At 36.9% G+C, this 16,272-nt stretch overlaps 5 protein-coding genes across 6 annotated transcripts; all 5 read left to right on the plus strand.

Moving 5' to 3' along the window:
* Positions 1 to 54: 54 nt before the first annotated feature.
* Positions 55 to 2,023, plus strand: LOC147946606 (uncharacterized). Its single transcript, XM_087508439.1, has 2 exons — positions 55 to 1,763; positions 1,886 to 2,023. The coding sequence occupies exon 1, from the start codon at positions 55 to 57 to the stop codon at positions 1,600 to 1,602; it is 1,548 nt and encodes a 515-aa protein (XP_087364565.1). The 3' UTR covers positions 1,603 to 1,763; positions 1,886 to 2,023.
* A 217-nt stretch (positions 2,024 to 2,240) lies between these two features.
* On the plus strand, positions 2,241 to 4,263 carry LOC104771969 (uncharacterized). The gene is made up of 2 exons (XM_010496608.3): positions 2,241 to 2,354; positions 3,079 to 4,263. The coding sequence occupies exons 1-2, from the start codon at positions 2,241 to 2,243 to the stop codon at positions 4,006 to 4,008; spliced, it is 1,044 nt and encodes a 347-aa protein (XP_010494910.2). The 3' UTR covers positions 4,009 to 4,263.
* Positions 4,264 to 4,450: 187 nt separating this feature from the next.
* On the plus strand, positions 4,451 to 7,271 carry LOC104771980 (proteasome subunit beta type-5-A). The gene is made up of 8 exons (XM_010496618.2): positions 4,451 to 4,782; positions 5,016 to 5,145; positions 5,261 to 5,390; positions 5,690 to 5,796; positions 6,340 to 6,474; positions 6,557 to 6,660; positions 6,783 to 6,883; positions 6,986 to 7,271. Exons 2-8 carry the CDS (start codon positions 5,026 to 5,028, stop codon positions 7,111 to 7,113), a joined length of 825 nt encoding a protein of 274 aa, XP_010494920.1. The 5' UTR covers positions 4,451 to 4,782; positions 5,016 to 5,025; the 3' UTR covers positions 7,114 to 7,271.
* An 846-nt stretch (positions 7,272 to 8,117) lies between these two features.
* LOC104771992 (cytochrome P450 71B2) lies at positions 8,118 to 9,940 on the plus strand. Of its 2 annotated transcripts, XM_019243427.2 has the most exons (3): positions 8,332 to 8,545; positions 8,619 to 9,087; positions 9,179 to 9,940. In XM_019243427.2, the coding sequence occupies exons 1-3, from the start codon at positions 8,469 to 8,471 to the stop codon at positions 9,788 to 9,790; spliced, it is 1,158 nt and encodes a 385-aa protein (XP_019098972.2). In that variant the 5' UTR covers positions 8,332 to 8,468; the 3' UTR covers positions 9,791 to 9,940. The 2 variants fall into 2 exon arrangements, with proteins under 2 accessions (XP_010494931.2, XP_019098972.2); XM_010496629.2 differs by having other exon boundaries at positions 8,118 to 9,087.
* A 1,822-nt stretch (positions 9,941 to 11,762) lies between these two features.
* Positions 11,763 to 13,726, plus strand: LOC104772000 (cytochrome P450 71B2). Its single transcript, XM_010496641.3, has 2 exons — positions 11,763 to 12,856; positions 12,958 to 13,726. The coding sequence occupies exons 1-2, from the start codon at positions 11,891 to 11,893 to the stop codon at positions 13,567 to 13,569; spliced, it is 1,578 nt and encodes a 525-aa protein (XP_010494943.2). The 5' UTR covers positions 11,763 to 11,890; the 3' UTR covers positions 13,570 to 13,726.
* Positions 13,727 to 16,272: the final 2,546 nt, after the last annotated feature.

Genomic DNA, 16,272 nt, shown 5'->3' on the forward strand with positions numbered 1-16,272 from the left:
GCGTTGAAACAAGAAGGGCGAGCTCTGATATGATCATATGCGTCGAGCTCTGATATGCATCAGACGCTGGGCGCAGTACGCCTTGCATACCGCTCGCGTATCGCCAACCTCGTGAAGTCAGGTATGATCGACAACGCTGTTCAGGTGTTCGATGAAATGCGTCACTCAAGCTACCGTGTTTTCTCTTCCGATTACAACCGCTTCATCGGGGTTTTGGTCAAAGAGTCTAGATTTGAGCTTGCTGAGGCAATATATTGGGATATGCAGCCAATGGGTTTCTCCCTCATCCCCTTCACTTACTCGAGGTTTATCTCGGGTTTATGTAAAGTTAAAAATTTTGATCTCATTGACGCTCTTCTGAGGGATATGGAAACCCTTGGATTCATACCAGATTTCTGGGCGTTCAACATTTATTTGGATCTGTTGTGTCGAGAGAATAAAGTAGGTTTTGCTGTTCAAACGTTCTTTTGTATGGTTCAGAGAGGTAGGGAACCGGATGTTGTATCTTATACTATACTTATTAATGGGTTATTTAGAGCTGGTAAGGTCACTGATGCTGTTGAGATTTGGAATGAAATGATTGGTAGCGGAGTTAGGCCAGATAGTAAAGCATGTGCATCACTTGTTGTTGGGTTATGTCACGCTCGGAAAGTTGATTTGGCTTATGAGATGGTGGCGGAGGAGATCAAGAGTGCAAGAGTTAAGCTTAGTGCAGTGGTTTATAATGCGTTAATTAGTGGGTTTTGTAAAGCGGGTAGAATAGAAAAGGCAGAAGCTTTAAAAGCATTTATGAGCAAGATTGAGTGTGAACCGGATCTTGTTACATACAATGTTTTGTTGAATTATTATTATGATAACAATATGTTAAAAAAAGCGGAAGGGGTGATGACCGAGATGGTAAGAAGCGGGATAGAGCTTGATGCTTATAGTTATAACCAGTTGCTTAAGCGGCATTGCAGGGTTAGTCATCCTGATAAATGCTATACCTTCATGGTAAAAGAGATGGAGCCTAGAGGTTTCTGTGATGTTGTCTCCTACAGTACTCTGATTGAAACGTTCTGTAGGGCGTCAAACACTAGGAAGGCTTACAAGCTCTTTGAGGTGATGAGACAGAAGGGGATAGTAATGAATGTGGTCACGTACACAATTCTTATCAAGGCTTTTCTTAGGGAAGGTAAATCTAGTGTTGCAAAGAAGCTACTGGATCAGATGACAGAGTTAGGTCTGTCGCCAGATCGCATTTTCTACACAACAATCCTGGACCATTTGTGTAAATCCGGAAATATTGACAAGGCCTATGGTGTTTTCAATGACATGGTTGAGCACGGAATTACACCAGATGCGGTTTCATACAACTCCCTTATAAGTGGCCTCTGCAGGTCATGTAGGGTAACTGAAGCTATAAAATTGTTTGAGGATATGGAGAGTAAAGAATGTTGTCCTGACGAGTTAACTTTCAAGTTCATTATTGGAGGACTCATACGGGAAAACAAATTATCTGCAGCCTATAAGTTTTGGGATCAGATGATGGATAAAGGATTCACCCTAGATAGAGATGTGTCCGATACACTCATCAAGGCCACAATGAGTGCTGATGTTTAGGCATAAAAAAGGGTATACACTTTTGAAAATTTCAACATTATCTTCTCCTGTGCAAAAATGCCATCTTAGTCAACATTAGGCGGAAAGGAGATGCGGATACAGAGCCATTTCAACTCTACTGATGCCTGCGACTGCTTGGAGAGCAATAACAAACTTATCAGGTTTGAACTAATTTCATTCGTTTTACATAAGCAAATGCGTTTGAGCTTGCATAGAATAGCTAAAGTATTTCTCTTGTATTTTTTTATTGGAACCAACTCTTCTCTGCCTTTCCCTGATGCAGCTGACTCGCATTAATACTCCAGAAGGATAGATTGTGGAACAAGACTGCCAGCTCTCTTGCAGAAGAGATAAAACAATTTTCTCTTAACTCAGTTTAAACCCATTCCTCAGAAATATTAGACTGAGGACTGAGGACTGAGCATATTGGACTGATAAAAGGATTTACCTATGCTATGCATCAGCACATCAATCTTGCTATTGCTTGGTATGATTTTTGTTTTTGTTTGTTCACCTCTGTTGCTTAGTATGAAAAGCATGAAATTCCTCCTTAAATTGTACCCTTGTAGAACGTTTTTTTTTTAAGCAAGCTTGTAGAATTTCACTTCCACTGTCAGGTGCAGGCTCGATTAGCTGCCATGATGAATATATTACGACCAATGAGGTTTTGGATCTTGTTATGTCAGGAGCATAAGGCACAATCGATCTATGCTGCCTCAAGAAGCTGTATCTTAAAGGCTGAAAGCCAAAAGGTTAGCACAGGCCTCATAATTTATCTCACTAGTTTACTTTAGTTTCGAAGGAATTTGTTTTAACACGTGCCAACCTTTCCTTTTTCTTGTGCCTGCATATTTTTTCATAGACTGACTTATTCTATAACAAGATCAAGCTATGTCGGAAATCCCATTGATGGCAATTTTATTGTATTTTAGACAGCTTTATTACCCTTTGCTATAGTCATCTCATTTACTAAATTTTATGATGTGTACTGATGCAGACAGAACTAAGCCTTTATAAATGCAAGGCAGGAAGAGGAAGGAAGACACCCATTACTAAACAGAGCGTCTATTAATCTTTACATAATTGGGAACCTGTAAGTGTTGCCTTGCTTTCTCTCTCTCTTTATAAGAACCCTATTAAATTTCTTGGTACTGTAACAAAAGGAAAATAGAATCGGAGCCAGAATTTATATTCTCTGTTTCAAAATTTTGATGAGAAAGAAGAAATGATGTTTCTTGTTTTGTTTGCTAGAATATGAAAAAGATTACTTGCTTCCTTATGTCAGTTTCCTTTAACACAAGAATCCTACTTAAACTTCTCATCAAGTAATCATCTCTTTCACTTAGAAAAGCACTCAAAATTTTCTCTCTTTATTGCTTTCACGGTTACACCTAGCTCTTTTCTTCTTTAGTTGCTACATCAATGTCTCACCACCATTATGAAACCAACCCTCATTTCGTTCAGTTTCCCTTTCAGGATCAACATCCTGGTGGTCCCTCTAGCTCATGGACCGCTCCACACCACGACCAGATCCCACAGACTCACTCAACTGGTCCACCTAGGGTGAAAATAAAGACTCGAGGACGCCACCAGACTGAGCCACCTGACATAATCCATGAATTGCCATCTTCAAGACCTTTGCCACTGAGGCAAGAGGAACCGTTACCACCACGCCATACTCCAAACTCTGCCAGGCCATTGCTATTGAGCCCTGACGAGCAGCGACCTCAACACCGTGGCTACGGATCTGAACCAAGTCCATGGAGAACAGCTCCAAGAGAACCAAGTCCATGGAGAACAGCTCCAACACGACCAGTGCATCAACCAGGTCCAAAGAGGACCAAACCCATGACATTGCCGGCCACAATATGCTGTGCAATTCTCCTGGTCGTCCTGGTTTTTTCCGGTCTCATCCTCCTCATAGTCTACCTGGCCAACCGTCCACGCTCACCGTACTTCGACATCTCAGCAGCAACCCTAAACTCTGCCAATCTCAACATGGGCTACGTTCTGAATGGAGATCTCGCCATTGTGGTAAACTTCACAAACCCGAGTAAGAAAAGCAGTGTGGACTTCAGCTACGTGATGTTCGAGCTCTACTTCTACAACACACTCATAGCGAGAGAACACATCGAGCCATTCATCGTACCAAAGGGGATGTCAATGTTCACGAGCTTCCATCTCGTCAGCAGTCAGGTGTCGATCCAGCAAATTCAGAGCCAGGAGTTGCAGCTGCAGCTCGAAACTGGACCAGTGTTGTTAAACCTGAGAGGAACATTTCACGCTCGCTCGAACCATGGGGCGTTAATGAGATACTCTTATTGGTTGCACACACAATGCGGCATCTCGTTAAATACCCCTCCTACAGGGACTATGCGAGCAAGAAGATGCAATACAAATCGCTAGCGAGTTGCAGCATTCTGACAAACTATATTTGCTTCTTTTCTTGATACATTTGATTATATAATATACTCAAATAGATAGTTTATTGTGTTTTTTTTTTGTTGAATATTGGTTTCATATTTTTCTGCTACTTTTAGAAATAAGCAAAACGGCAAAGGGGGGAAATGCATTTGATCTAGAATTGTATGTAATTTGATTTTAAATGTTCTAGAGATGAAAATATGTTTAATGAGAATCCATAATTAATCATTTTGATTATAATGGTGTAGCTAGCGCTGTAATGATGTAGACATGATCTTATTATTATTACTTTTTGTAAAAGTGAAATATGTTGGAATAAAGTCTTCAAGTTTGTGCATGTTACACGAAAAGAAAAAGGATATATCCAACAAAAAATACATCACTGAGAAATATCATAAGATACAAAAAAATTCTTGAAAAAATTATGCCAACATCAACATGCAACCTAAAACCAAATTACGAATAAAAAACATTGCACCACATGAAACAATTTTCTGAAAAGAAAAAATATATAATGGATTAAATTCGTAATTAAATAAATCTAGTATGATTGTGATGGGCCCATTAATTGATAGCCCAATATGATTTAGGGAGTTATGGCCCATATTTGAGGTTTGCCCGGAGCTCAAGAAACGATCTCTTCATCCTCTTTTATTCGTCGTCGTCGTCGTCGTCGTCGTTTGGTCACTTTAGAGCATTCTTCTTCTTCTCCTCCGTTAATCCTTTGCCTCGATTTGACTACTTTTCTTCAGTAAGGTACGTTTCCGATCCTCAATCGTGCTCTAGTGTCGTTGAATTGGCTTTGTAATTGAAGACGATGAGGGTTTTTGGGTTTTTTATACCGACGCCAGTGTATCTCTTGCTAGATCTGATTTGAAAGTTTTGAGAGAAAAGCTCTTTGATTCACATCTGGTTTCGTGTTTATCTCATTCTAGGTTTAGCTTCTTATTAATGGGTACTTGTGTTCCTTTTCAATAATTTGTTGATAGGGTTGCAAACATGAAGCTTGATACTAGTGGGTTCGAGACTTCCATGCCTACGATTGGCTTTGGCTCGAGCAGCGATATGCTTGATGAGCTTTCTTCTGTGCCCTCGTTTGATCTACCCCACACCAAAGAGGTGAGTTTTTTTGTTTGTGTGTGTGTGTGTGTGATTTGAAGTAGTATAAGTGAATGAATTTTCTATGTTTCTCTTGTTTGATTACGAAACTGGTTTTTTTTTGTGTTGGTTTCAGTTTGATGGATTCCAGAAAAAAGCTGTAGATATGTTGAAGCATGCAAAAGGAACAACTACACTCGCTTTTATCTTCAAAGGAGGTGTTATGGTTGCTGCTGATTCTCGGGCTAGCATGGGCGGATATATCTGTATGTTCTCTTCTTTTATCACTTTGGTTGTATTTTTGTATGCACACATTCATGGTGTTTAGCTTGTGATATTTCCAAAGTTTTACTCAAAAGTATGCATTTTTTTCGTTATAATTGACTGTGGTGGAAACACCATTACAATGAAGATTAATTTAGGTTATTATCGATTTAGTTTTTTTCTGTATTGGCAAACAAATTTCTAGTCTTCTGTCTATTGGTCAATGATAGTGAACCAGTAGAGGAAAGGAAGCATTTGTGTGATTGCTGCTGATGTTTCTATATCGGTTTTCCCTTTTCAGCTTCACAATCTGTGAAGAAGATTATTGAAATCAATCCTTATATGCTCGGTACAATGGCTGGAGGAGCTGCTGACTGCCAATTCTGGCACAGAAATCTTGGAATTAAGGTACCTAGCTCGATATCTCTGCTTTATCTTCCTTTCTGTGTGGCTATCGGGATCTTGTTACCTCGCTCTGATTGTGATATATTGATTTCCAAAAGAGACAGATTCATCTGCCTTGTTGAACGTTTAGAATTATAGTTCTGTCTGTATTGAAGAATGATAAAGAGTTAACTTGTCATATGGTGACCCAATGATCATATGAATTTTATGGATTCTAAGCATGCATTCTCTGTTGGGCATGTGGTGGTTTTAGAACCCTTGTTCTGTGTACCAAACAATTTCTTAACAATAATAAAGTTCAGCTTTCTGTTTTTGCTGTACTTAGATATCAATTAAAATAGTACTTAAGATCGATGAACTATAAACGCTCTCTAATGTTAAATCTGGGGGGTAAGAGTTGGTGGATGCAATCTGATATAGTTGCTCTTCATTTGAGTGGGTCTACCTAGTTCTAACTAAAATTTTGGCTTGTGAGTTTCATTGTGTATGTGGATTTTTATTTGTCGGAACTATGGCTGATCTCTTGATTTATATATACTATTCAAGTGTCGCCTACATGAGCTGGCAAACAAGAGAAGAATCTCTGTCTCCGGAGCTTCAAAACTTCTTGCAAACATGCTCTATTCATACCGTGGAATGGGACTTTCTGTCGGGACAATGATTGCTGGATGGGACGAAACTGTCAGTAAAGCCAACTTCATATCTTCAACATTGTTATTTTCTTCTCACTCAAACGAATGCTAAATCCTTTTCTTGTATATAGGGTCCTGGACTATACTATGTTGACAACGAAGGTGGACGACTCAAGGGAGACAGGTTTTCCGTCGGTTCTGGTTCACCATATGCTTACGGTGTACTCGACAGCGGGTAAGTCATCGCCCCAACGACATCTTCATAATTTTTGTCCAAATCCCAAAAGCTAAAATCCAATATCTAATTATGTTAGCTAAGTTACCAGTTTATATTTGTGATTTTGCTTGTATCATTAGGTACAAATATGAAATGTCTGTTGAAGAAGCTTCTGAGTTAGCAAGGAGATCAATCTACCATGCGACATTCCGTGATGGAGCCAGTGGTGGAGTTGCTAGCGGTTAGTAGTCCCAATGCATTTTGTGGTCCAAATGTGATTTCAAACTTTAAAGATTCTGATTCTTATTTAGCTCATAATATTGGTCTCTTCTCATATGATCAGTGTACCACGTCGGTCCCGAAGGATGGACAAAACTATCTGGAGATGATGTTGGGGAGCTACACTATCACTACTACCCCGTGCCACCAGCCATTGCAGAACAAGTCATGGAGGAAGCAACGGCCGAGTAACAAACCTGTTTAGTTTTGTTATGTTCACCCTTTTTCTGTTCAGACGTTATGTGGTAGTATATACTGAGTTTATCTCGAACTTAAGCCTTGGTATTTCTATTTTAGTGATCTGAAATGATGCTCGCGAATTATTCTCTATAAGATTCTCTTTTTCAAAATTCAACGTAGGGATTGTGATTATTGTGCACAACTTTTAGTTAATTTGTTGTTATAATTACCATTGAAAATAACGAGAGGAAGGTTAACTACCAGTATCTCCTTCCTCCTATCCAACTTCATCGGCAAGGCTGGAGGTCATTTTGTAGCTGGCTACCAATCCTAATGCATATGGATCTTGGACCCCTTGTTGCCATTAACGCAAGTATAGTTACTCTGCGACTGCAATTGTAAGAAGTTTGGCGGAAAAACTGTCATAGAAATGTTTCATTCTCGTGGCATCAAGACTGAAGTGTAATCCATTGATGGTTTTTGTGGTTATGGTTTTGGGGAGGTTCTGTTTTGGTAGCATTGAGATTGATTGTTGCATGGTGGCTTTTAGAGAGTTCTGGAGGCAAAGCTGAGTTTGGACCACATGATTGCTTCCGCTCTGTCCATTTTTATCATCAACCTAAATTTCCAAATGAAGCTAACATCCACAAAGATTGTATCTTGGCGCCGACTAAAAAGACAAAACTACTCGCATCAATTTCCCAAAGAACAGAGCCACGCTATCAACAATCTTACTAAAACTCCTCCGGAAACTTGCGCATCGGTATACGTGGAAGAGTCTCGATTGTCGACAATGACATAGTTCTGTACTTCTGTGGTAAATGATTTTTGTGCAATTCTTCTTAGCAAAGAAAAGCCATCAGTTCCGGACTTGTCAATCAGTGGATCTTTGGACCACAAGACGTCAAGACGATTATGCTTTTGTCACAATATGTAAGATTTCAAAGAAGAAATGGACAAATCTTGCAACTTTTGTTAGCAATTCACAACCACTCAACACGTTATCAACACCTTTCACCCAGCTTATAAACAAACATAACTGTTCGAGTAACAGATCCAAAGAAAAAAAAACAGAGGAAGCAAAAAATGGCGATCTTGCTCTGTTTCTTCTTGGTCACGCTTGTAACACTTGTGTCATCAATCTTTCTTAGAAAGATAAATGTCGCAAAATACAATCTTCCTCCGAGCCCTCCAAGTCTTCCGATCATTGGAAACTTGCACCATATTTCCCGATTGCCTCACAGATTTTACCATAAGCTCTCCATCAAATACGGTCCTGTGATACTTCTTCGTCTCGGGTTTGTCCCAGTAGTTGTGGTGTCTTCGAGTGAAGCAGCTGAAGCAGTTCTCAAAACCCATGACTTGGAATGTTGCAACAGACCAAAGACGCTCGGGACCGGAAGACTCTCCTATGGCTTTACAGACATCACTTTCTCACCATATGGTGAGTATTGGCGGGAAATGCGAAAGCTCGCGGTTATCGAGCTTTTTAGCCTTAAAAAAGTTCAATCTTATAGGTATATAAGAGAGGAAGAGGTCGATCTCGTGGTGAAGAAAGTGTCGGAATCGGCTTTGAAGCAATCTCCTGTGGATCTAAGCAAAACCTTTTTCTCCCTTACAGCAGCCATAACTTGTAGAGTAGCCTTAGGACAGAACTTCCACGATAGCGGCTTTGTCATCGATCAGGACAGGATCGAAGAACTTGTTACCGAAAGCACGACAGCTCTAGGAAGTTTTACTTTCTCAGACTTCTTCCCCGGTGGACCTGGAAGATTCTTAGATTGCTTGTTTCGAACGCAAAAGAGGATAAACAAAGTCTCTGAAGAGCTTGACGCTTTTTACCAGCATGTGATAGATGATCACTTGAAGCCATCAGGACGCAAAATTTTGGATGCCCCCGGAGACATTGTTGCCTTGATGTTGGATATGATCGATAAAAATTATTATTTCAAGCTCAGTGTGGATAATATCAAGGCAGTCCTCATGGTAATGCTCATTTTTTTTTGTTCATTCATATATTCAAACTGTGATTTATATAACTTCTAAGTGTGTATATATGTTTTTATGTGATGCACAGAATATATTTCTCGCGGGTGTAGACACAGGCGCCATAACAATGATTTGGGCGATGACCGAACTCGTTAGGAACCCTAAAGCGATGAAGAGAGTTCAAGAAAATATCCGAGCCACCCTCAGGGTCAAAAGGGAAAGAATCACTGAAGAAGACGTAGGAAAGGTTGATTACTTGAAGCATGTTATCAAGGAAACATTCAGATTACACCCACCTGTTCCGTTTTTGGTACCAAGGGAAACAATGTCTCACATCAAGATTCAAGGCTACGACATTCCCCCGAGAACACAAATCCATATCAACGCATGGACGATAGGACGTGACCCCAAGCGTTGGACAGACCCTGAGGATTTCATCCCTGAACGGTTTGAAAATAGTTCTGTAGATTTTAGAGGACAACACTTTGACCTATTACCGTTTGGTTCTGGTCGTAGGATCTGTCCAGCGATGTCATTGGCGATTGCCACCGTGGAGCTAGGACTGATGAAATTGCTTTATTATTTCGATTGGAGTATGCCTAATGGGATGAAAGGTGAAGATATTGATATGGAAGAAATTGGTACTCTCACGGTAGTCAAGAAACTACCTCTTCAACTTGTGCCCCTTCAACGCTATTGATGAGCAGAAGATCAATGCATGACATGGAAAGAGTACGAGCAGAAACCCTATAATTCCGTAGATATTATTTGCGAAATACATGAATTAATGAATGTTTGATGTACAATATATCAAAAAACAGTAAAGTTTAATAAGGTTTTCTAATCAAAATCAATTGAAATATGCAAACAGTAGTTCTGTAGTTATGACATATCTAAAGGCTTATGGCTACTATGGAAATTTCAAGCTACAGAGTAAAACTCAAGTCTTACGAACATCTACTTTTTATTCTTTACTAAGTCTACCTACTCGTCTACAAATATGCATACAATTACGTAAATGGCAGAAAATGAAGTAAATGACAATTGTCAGAGTTGTTACTAGAAATCTTATTTTGGTAACTCTGATATAAATCCATGTGAACTCAAGGTTAAGTTCAAATTAACGAATCATGACTCATAAATTTAACAAATAAATTTAACATACATTACCGACACGTATATTACTGTGTAGTTTGGATAAATCCGTGAGGTGGATCAAGCACGGAACGTGATTTTGGGGTTAATTTGTATTATCTTACTTTAGAAATCAGGCGATGACTTGGTCATATATTTTGTCTCAGCTATTTTTTAATGATATCTTTCCTTTTTTGGTTAATGGTTATATCAAATTCTAGTGCAAACATAAGACTTTAATAGAGAAAAGTTAAATTTGATCTTTTTTCTACAAAAAGTGAGAACTTACTAAATAAGAGTTATGATCAAAGGAGATAAGAAGATTAAAAATGTGGAAACAAATGATGTCTTAATCTTAAGGCATGTAGAGGTTGGAAAGTGATCAGTGAACCTAGTGGTGAGATGTGTGTCTGGTCCTGATACTGTTGCAGTTCATTTTTCACAATGATATATTTTTTTTGGCATCATTTTTATTTGTTATAACGAACTTTTGCATTTCTAGCTTTCCCTTTCAGTTATACACTTATATTAATGGTGATGGTCATTATATTGATCACAAATTCACAACACATCATCCACAAATGTCACTTTCAAACAACACTAAGAGACGATTCTCATATCATCGAAACAAACTTGCACGAAATCCTATTCTTGTTATTAATGTTTATGTCTGTTTCTGAATAGTTATAAACAGTATTTTATCCTGCCGACCAAAATACAAAAATATTATAGTTATACTATTTTTACTTTGTAATATCTAATTTGATACATTGTTGAAATATTCAAATTATTTATGGATGTCAGTAATGGTATTATCTTCAACACTCAAAGTCAAAGAATTACCGTACCGAAACAAACTTGCACGAATCCAATTTTAGTTTAGTTAAAAAAAAATGTTTGTTTTTTTTAAATTGGAGTCAATTTAATGGCCTATATATAGTACTCTACTTATTACTAGTAATATAGAAATGTAATAATGCAAGGAAATTTGGATCTATAGTATATAACTTTGATTGATACATGGTAGTTGAAATATTTGAATTAAAGATGAATGCCATAATGGTAATATGCAGGTCAACAAACATGTTGCACCATCATCATCAATACCTCTTAAGGAGAAAAATAATTGGATTCAAACAAAATCTACAGTTCTCAAACGACATCAGCCATTGACATTGTTAATTAATTTATTTAGAAACACTCAAAGACAAGAAAAATGCATAAATTTTGACAATCTTACCCAAAACGTCTAATTAACTATTAAATTCGAAGGAAGTTTCTACATCTAAAAAAAGAAGAGTTTTAATCACCATAAAATCTATCAAATTTCCAATTTCACATCCTACCTAACAAATCTGAAATTCACACATAACTAAAAAACTATATACTATACACTCGTTGACAAGAAAAATAAATAATTAAAAAAAAAACTTATCAGACTGCTTATCCGCTCACAACTAATCTGAACAAATCGTATTACGACACGTGGGTTTTTGGACCACAAGACTTGATGGTACTTCTGTCAGATTGTTGATTTCAACGAAGATAATTTCCACAAATCTTGTAACTTCTGTTACACCTTCACAACCACTTGATTTGATGAGTTAACGTGTCGATCTCTACGTCAATCAATCCATGTCACTCACCATATAAAGAAGAGTCTTCCATGTTGGAAACTTGTATCTCCAAGAAACAGAGCCAAAATAGAAAGAATAAAAAAAAACAGAGAAAAATGTCGATCTTGCTCTGTTTCTTCTTAGTTTCACTTCTTACTCTCGTGTCATTTCTCTTTCTGAAACAGAATAAAAACGCAAAATTTAATCTTGCACCGAGCCCTTCAAGTCTTCCCATCATTGGAAACATGCACCATCTCGCAGGATTGCCTCACAGATGTTTTTATAAGCTCTCGCTCAAGTACGGACCCGTGGTACTTCTTCGTCTCGGGTTCGTTCCAGTTGTTGTGATCTCATCGAGCGAAGCAGCTGAAGCAGTTCTCAAGACCCATGATTTGGAATGTTGCAGCCGACCAAAGTCAGTTGGGACTGGAAAACTCTCGTACGGTTTTAAAGACATCACTTTCGCACCATACGGTGAGTACTGGCGAGAAGTGAGAAAACTCGCGGTCATCGAGCTTTTTAGCTCTAAAAAGGTTCAGTATTTTAGGTACATTAGAGAGGAAGAGGTCGATCTTGTGGTGAAGAAAGTGTCGGAATCGGCTTTGAACCATTCTCCTGTGGATCTAAGCAAAACCTTTTTCTCCCTCACCGCAAGCATCATATGCAGAGTTGCTCTAGGACAGAACTTTCACGAGAGTGGCTTTGTTATCGATCAAGACAGGATCGAAGAACTTGTTAACGAATCAACAGAAGCTCTAGGGACTTTCACTTTCTCTGACTTCTTCCCTGGTGGAGTTGGAAGGTTCATAGATTGGTTGTTACAACGACACAAGAGGATCAACAAAGTCTTTAAAGAACTTGATGCTTTTTATCAACATGTGATTGATGATCACTTGAAGCCAGAAGGGAGGCGGAACAATCAAGATATTGTCACCTTGATCTTGGATATGATGGATAAACAAGAAACCTCAGATTATTCCAAACTCAATATGGATAATCTCAAGGCAATCCTCATGGTAATATAAATCTCAAAATCTTGGTTCTCTTCATATCTCCCATGTTGAAGTACATGTTGATTAATTCAAACTCTGTATCTTCTTTATTATGTAATCTTCAGGATGTATTTCTAGCGGGGATAGACACAAGCGCGGTGACGTTGATTTGGGCGATGGCAGAACTTATTAGAAACCCTAGTGTGATGAAGAAAGCTCAAGAAAATATTCGAACCACCCTTGGTCTCAAAAGGGAAAGAATCACTGAAGAAGATCTAGGCAAAGTTGAGTACCTGAACAACATAATCAAGGAAACATTCAGATTACACCCAGCACTTCCATTTGTGATTCCAAGGGAAACAATGTCTCACATCAAGATCCAAGGCTACGATATTCCCGCCAAAACGCAAATCCAGCTTAACGTGTGGACGATTGGACGTGACCCCAAGCGTTGGACCGACCCTGAAGATTTCAACCCTGAGAGGTTTGCAAATAGCTCCGTTGATTTTAGAGGACAGCACTTTGATCTATTACCGTTTGGTTCTGGTCGAAGGATCTGTCCCGGGATGCCAATGGGGATTGCTACGGTGGAACTAGCGCTGATGAATTTGCTTTATTATTTCGATTGGAGTATGCCTGATGGGATGAAAGGTGAAGACATTGATATGGAAGAAGCTGGTAATATCTCCATTGTCAAGAAAATACCTCTTCAACTTGTACCCGTTCAACGTTACTGATGAGCAGCAATGGAAGCTTTGATGACATGGAAATTGTATGAAGCAAAAGATGTAACATTATTCTTTTTAGATTTCGTTGTGAATTATATAAGAAGAAATTAATGTTTGAATAATACGTAAATAAAGAAATAATATGAAGTTTGTTCATGTGCTTAAACATGTTACGGTCAGTTGAATGTTATAAAATTTGTTAATGAAGTAGCAGATCTGGACCCAATTTTTTTCGAGTTTTACCAAATTAAACTTTTAACATTATTTTGTTAGTTATGTATATCAAGACATTTCATTGATGAATTCTACTAGAGGAACCGGGCACCCTCAGGTATCAATCATCCTCTGTACTATGGTGGAGGTGGCAACTGGCAAGTGATATTGATGACGTGGCGAAAGTGTTTTGACTTTTTTTGACTCTGTGTGAACGAAACAAAACTAATCCATACGTGCGCGCGTGTGTCCTAGGTAGTCCGTATTCTGTACTATACGTTCTTCATCCATGCATACGTGAAAAATTGAAGCAAATTAAAAGAAAGATTCACGTTTGTAAAATGTCAATCTTCTTCATTTTCCTCTTCAATGTCCTCCAATTTTCTTCGTTTTCACCATCGTCGAAAAATACGTCCTAGGAATTCTGAACAAATGAAAAAGAATGACTTCTTACTGATCAATAATACTTTTATTAATTAGTTTTTGCCCAATCGATTACAAAGAACACAAGGGTGCCCAAGAAAACATTCTGAATCTTTTCAATGTTGTTTAGGATCTGATTACACTTGCATACACCTAGCTATTCGTTTTTGACTGGATTTCATAACGTTTTGCTAGTACGATCGTCGGAGAGAGCCGGTCTTGCAATCCCCTATACACTCTTCATTTGTATGTATTCATGGTTTAGATAATAGTATAAGTAATAAAATAACAAAACATAAGCATAACTCAATTAATCACAAATAAATCATCAACTCATGTTTTGACATAAAATTATAAACTTAACATGTTAAATCAAAACAATATTACCGACATGATTGTGTAGCATCGTGTTGCACGAGTATATTATACGAATATACATACTAGCTAGTTAATAAAATTATAAACTAATCAATAAAACCATGTGGTGTTCAAAGAAATAAACAATAATAAGCCATGATATCAATTAATAAATTTTGTCAAACCGTCGGTCATGTGGACAATATATTATACAAAGAAAAATATATATATATATATATATCAATTAAACTGGTTTTCGAAGAAATAAACAATAATAATAACTTAATAAGCAATGAGTAAATTTATAATCTTAAATATTAATAATAAGAAAATTTTATACTGTAATCTTTATCAACCACCGATTGGCTAAACCAACTTAAATCATTAATCTACCAAACCAAACAAATAACGCAACAATCAGTGGCAGATCGAGAACTAATTAATATTAACATGGAGCACACACAAGAAAGAAAAATAAATTATGTGTATACGAAACAAAAAGACAAAACGTGACAACCATAAAAATAATTAAAAGCAAAATGAATTGGAAATATTGAACACCTCATCCCTAACATGTTCTAGACACCAATAATTATTTAATTTAATAAGCTATATAACAAACGATATACGTAACTTTTATTTTATACTACTAATGAGCATGGAGCACGTGCCCCCAGTCCCACCAACCCCCTCTTTGGATCCGTCCCCTGGTTACCATGCATGATAGCTCTCAAATCTCAATGGTAGAAAAGCATAGAGCATTAGATTATTGAGATTCGTAATGATAATAAAAAAACTAATATTCTATCCGTTTCACTAGTACTTATCTCAATTAGTGATGGGGAATCAAAAATTAACTATTGGAAACCACGTCACGAAGAGATTTTGACAATTATAAAGCTGCAAATAATATACTACGAAGAGATCATAGATTGATACATGATATTCTTGTTTAAGTGTAAATTTGACCATGTAAACTCTGACCAAACAAACAAAACAATGATTATACTATAAATTTGTTTTTTTAGTTTAATCTATATATGGTCGTCAATTAGAAAAATCATAAAGCTGCAAGTAAATACGACGAAGAGATATGATGGAGATGGACTGATACATGATATTCTTGTTTAATCTGAGATCTGAATCGTCATCAACGAAGACCAAATACATGATAGATATAAACATTAAATTAAATTCAAAACTGCAAGTAAAAATCAACATACTGTAAATAATTTAAAAAATACTACATTTAAATTTATGAATTGATAACCCATGCATATTACAATATTTTGTTGTCAACGTATGTTAAATTAGCTTAAACGAGCTAATTCAAAACAATTTTTTTATACATTTAGAAATATGCAATAAAGTAGGCACAGTACATACCATATGCATATTATACTAATTATTAATTTGAAAACAAGTTTTATATATATTTTTAATAATTTTTTCTTATTTTAATTGAAGTATATTTTTATAATTATATATTTACAAATATAAATGATTTATTTTTATGTTTAATGTAGAATATTTGTAATTTTTGTTTTATGTAAGCATATAAATCTAACTAGAAAAATTATTTATACATGTATTAAAATTAAAATTTCATCAAATAATTGATACATGTTGCGATTAATTATGTTAATTACAAATTTTGATACTTTTAATTTATATAATATTATTATATATTTTAATTATTTTCATATATTTAAAAAATAT

This window comes from Camelina sativa, chromosome 3, assembly GCF_030686135.1.
Source record: "Camelina sativa cultivar CO46 ecotype springtype chromosome 3, ASM3068613v1".
NCBI lineage: Eukaryota > Viridiplantae > Streptophyta > Magnoliopsida > Brassicales > Brassicaceae > Camelina > Camelina sativa.

Coding starts and splice junctions, on each gene's coding strand:
- LOC147946606 (XM_087508439.1), top strand. CDS start 55: ATGCATCAGACGCTGGGCGCAGTACGCCTTGCATACCGCTCGCGTATC.
- LOC104771992 (XM_010496629.2), top strand. CDS start 8,188: ATGGCGATCTTGCTCTGTTTCTTCTTGGTCACGCTTGTAACACTTGTG. Junction 9,088..9,178: donor ATATCAAGGCAGTCCTCATG/GTAATGCTCATT, acceptor TGTGATGCACAG/AATATATTTCTCGCGGGTGT.
- LOC104771969 (XM_010496608.3), top strand. CDS start 2,241: ATGATGAATATATTACGACCAATGAGGTTTTGGATCTTGTTATGTCAG. Junction 2,355..3,078: donor TAAAGGCTGAAAGCCAAAAG/GTTAGCACAGGC, acceptor TTTCCCTTTCAG/GATCAACATCCTGGTGGTCC.
- LOC104771980 (XM_010496618.2), top strand. CDS start 5,026: ATGAAGCTTGATACTAGTGGGTTCGAGACTTCCATGCCTACGATTGGC. Junction 5,797..6,339: donor ACAGAAATCTTGGAATTAAG/GTACCTAGCTCG, acceptor ATACTATTCAAG/TGTCGCCTACATGAGCTGGC. Junction 6,884..6,985: donor CAGTGGTGGAGTTGCTAGCG/GTTAGTAGTCCC, acceptor TCATATGATCAG/TGTACCACGTCGGTCCCGAA.
- LOC104772000 (XM_010496641.3), top strand. CDS start 11,891: ATGTTGGAAACTTGTATCTCCAAGAAACAGAGCCAAAATAGAAAGAAT. Junction 12,857..12,957: donor ATCTCAAGGCAATCCTCATG/GTAATATAAATC, acceptor TGTAATCTTCAG/GATGTATTTCTAGCGGGGAT.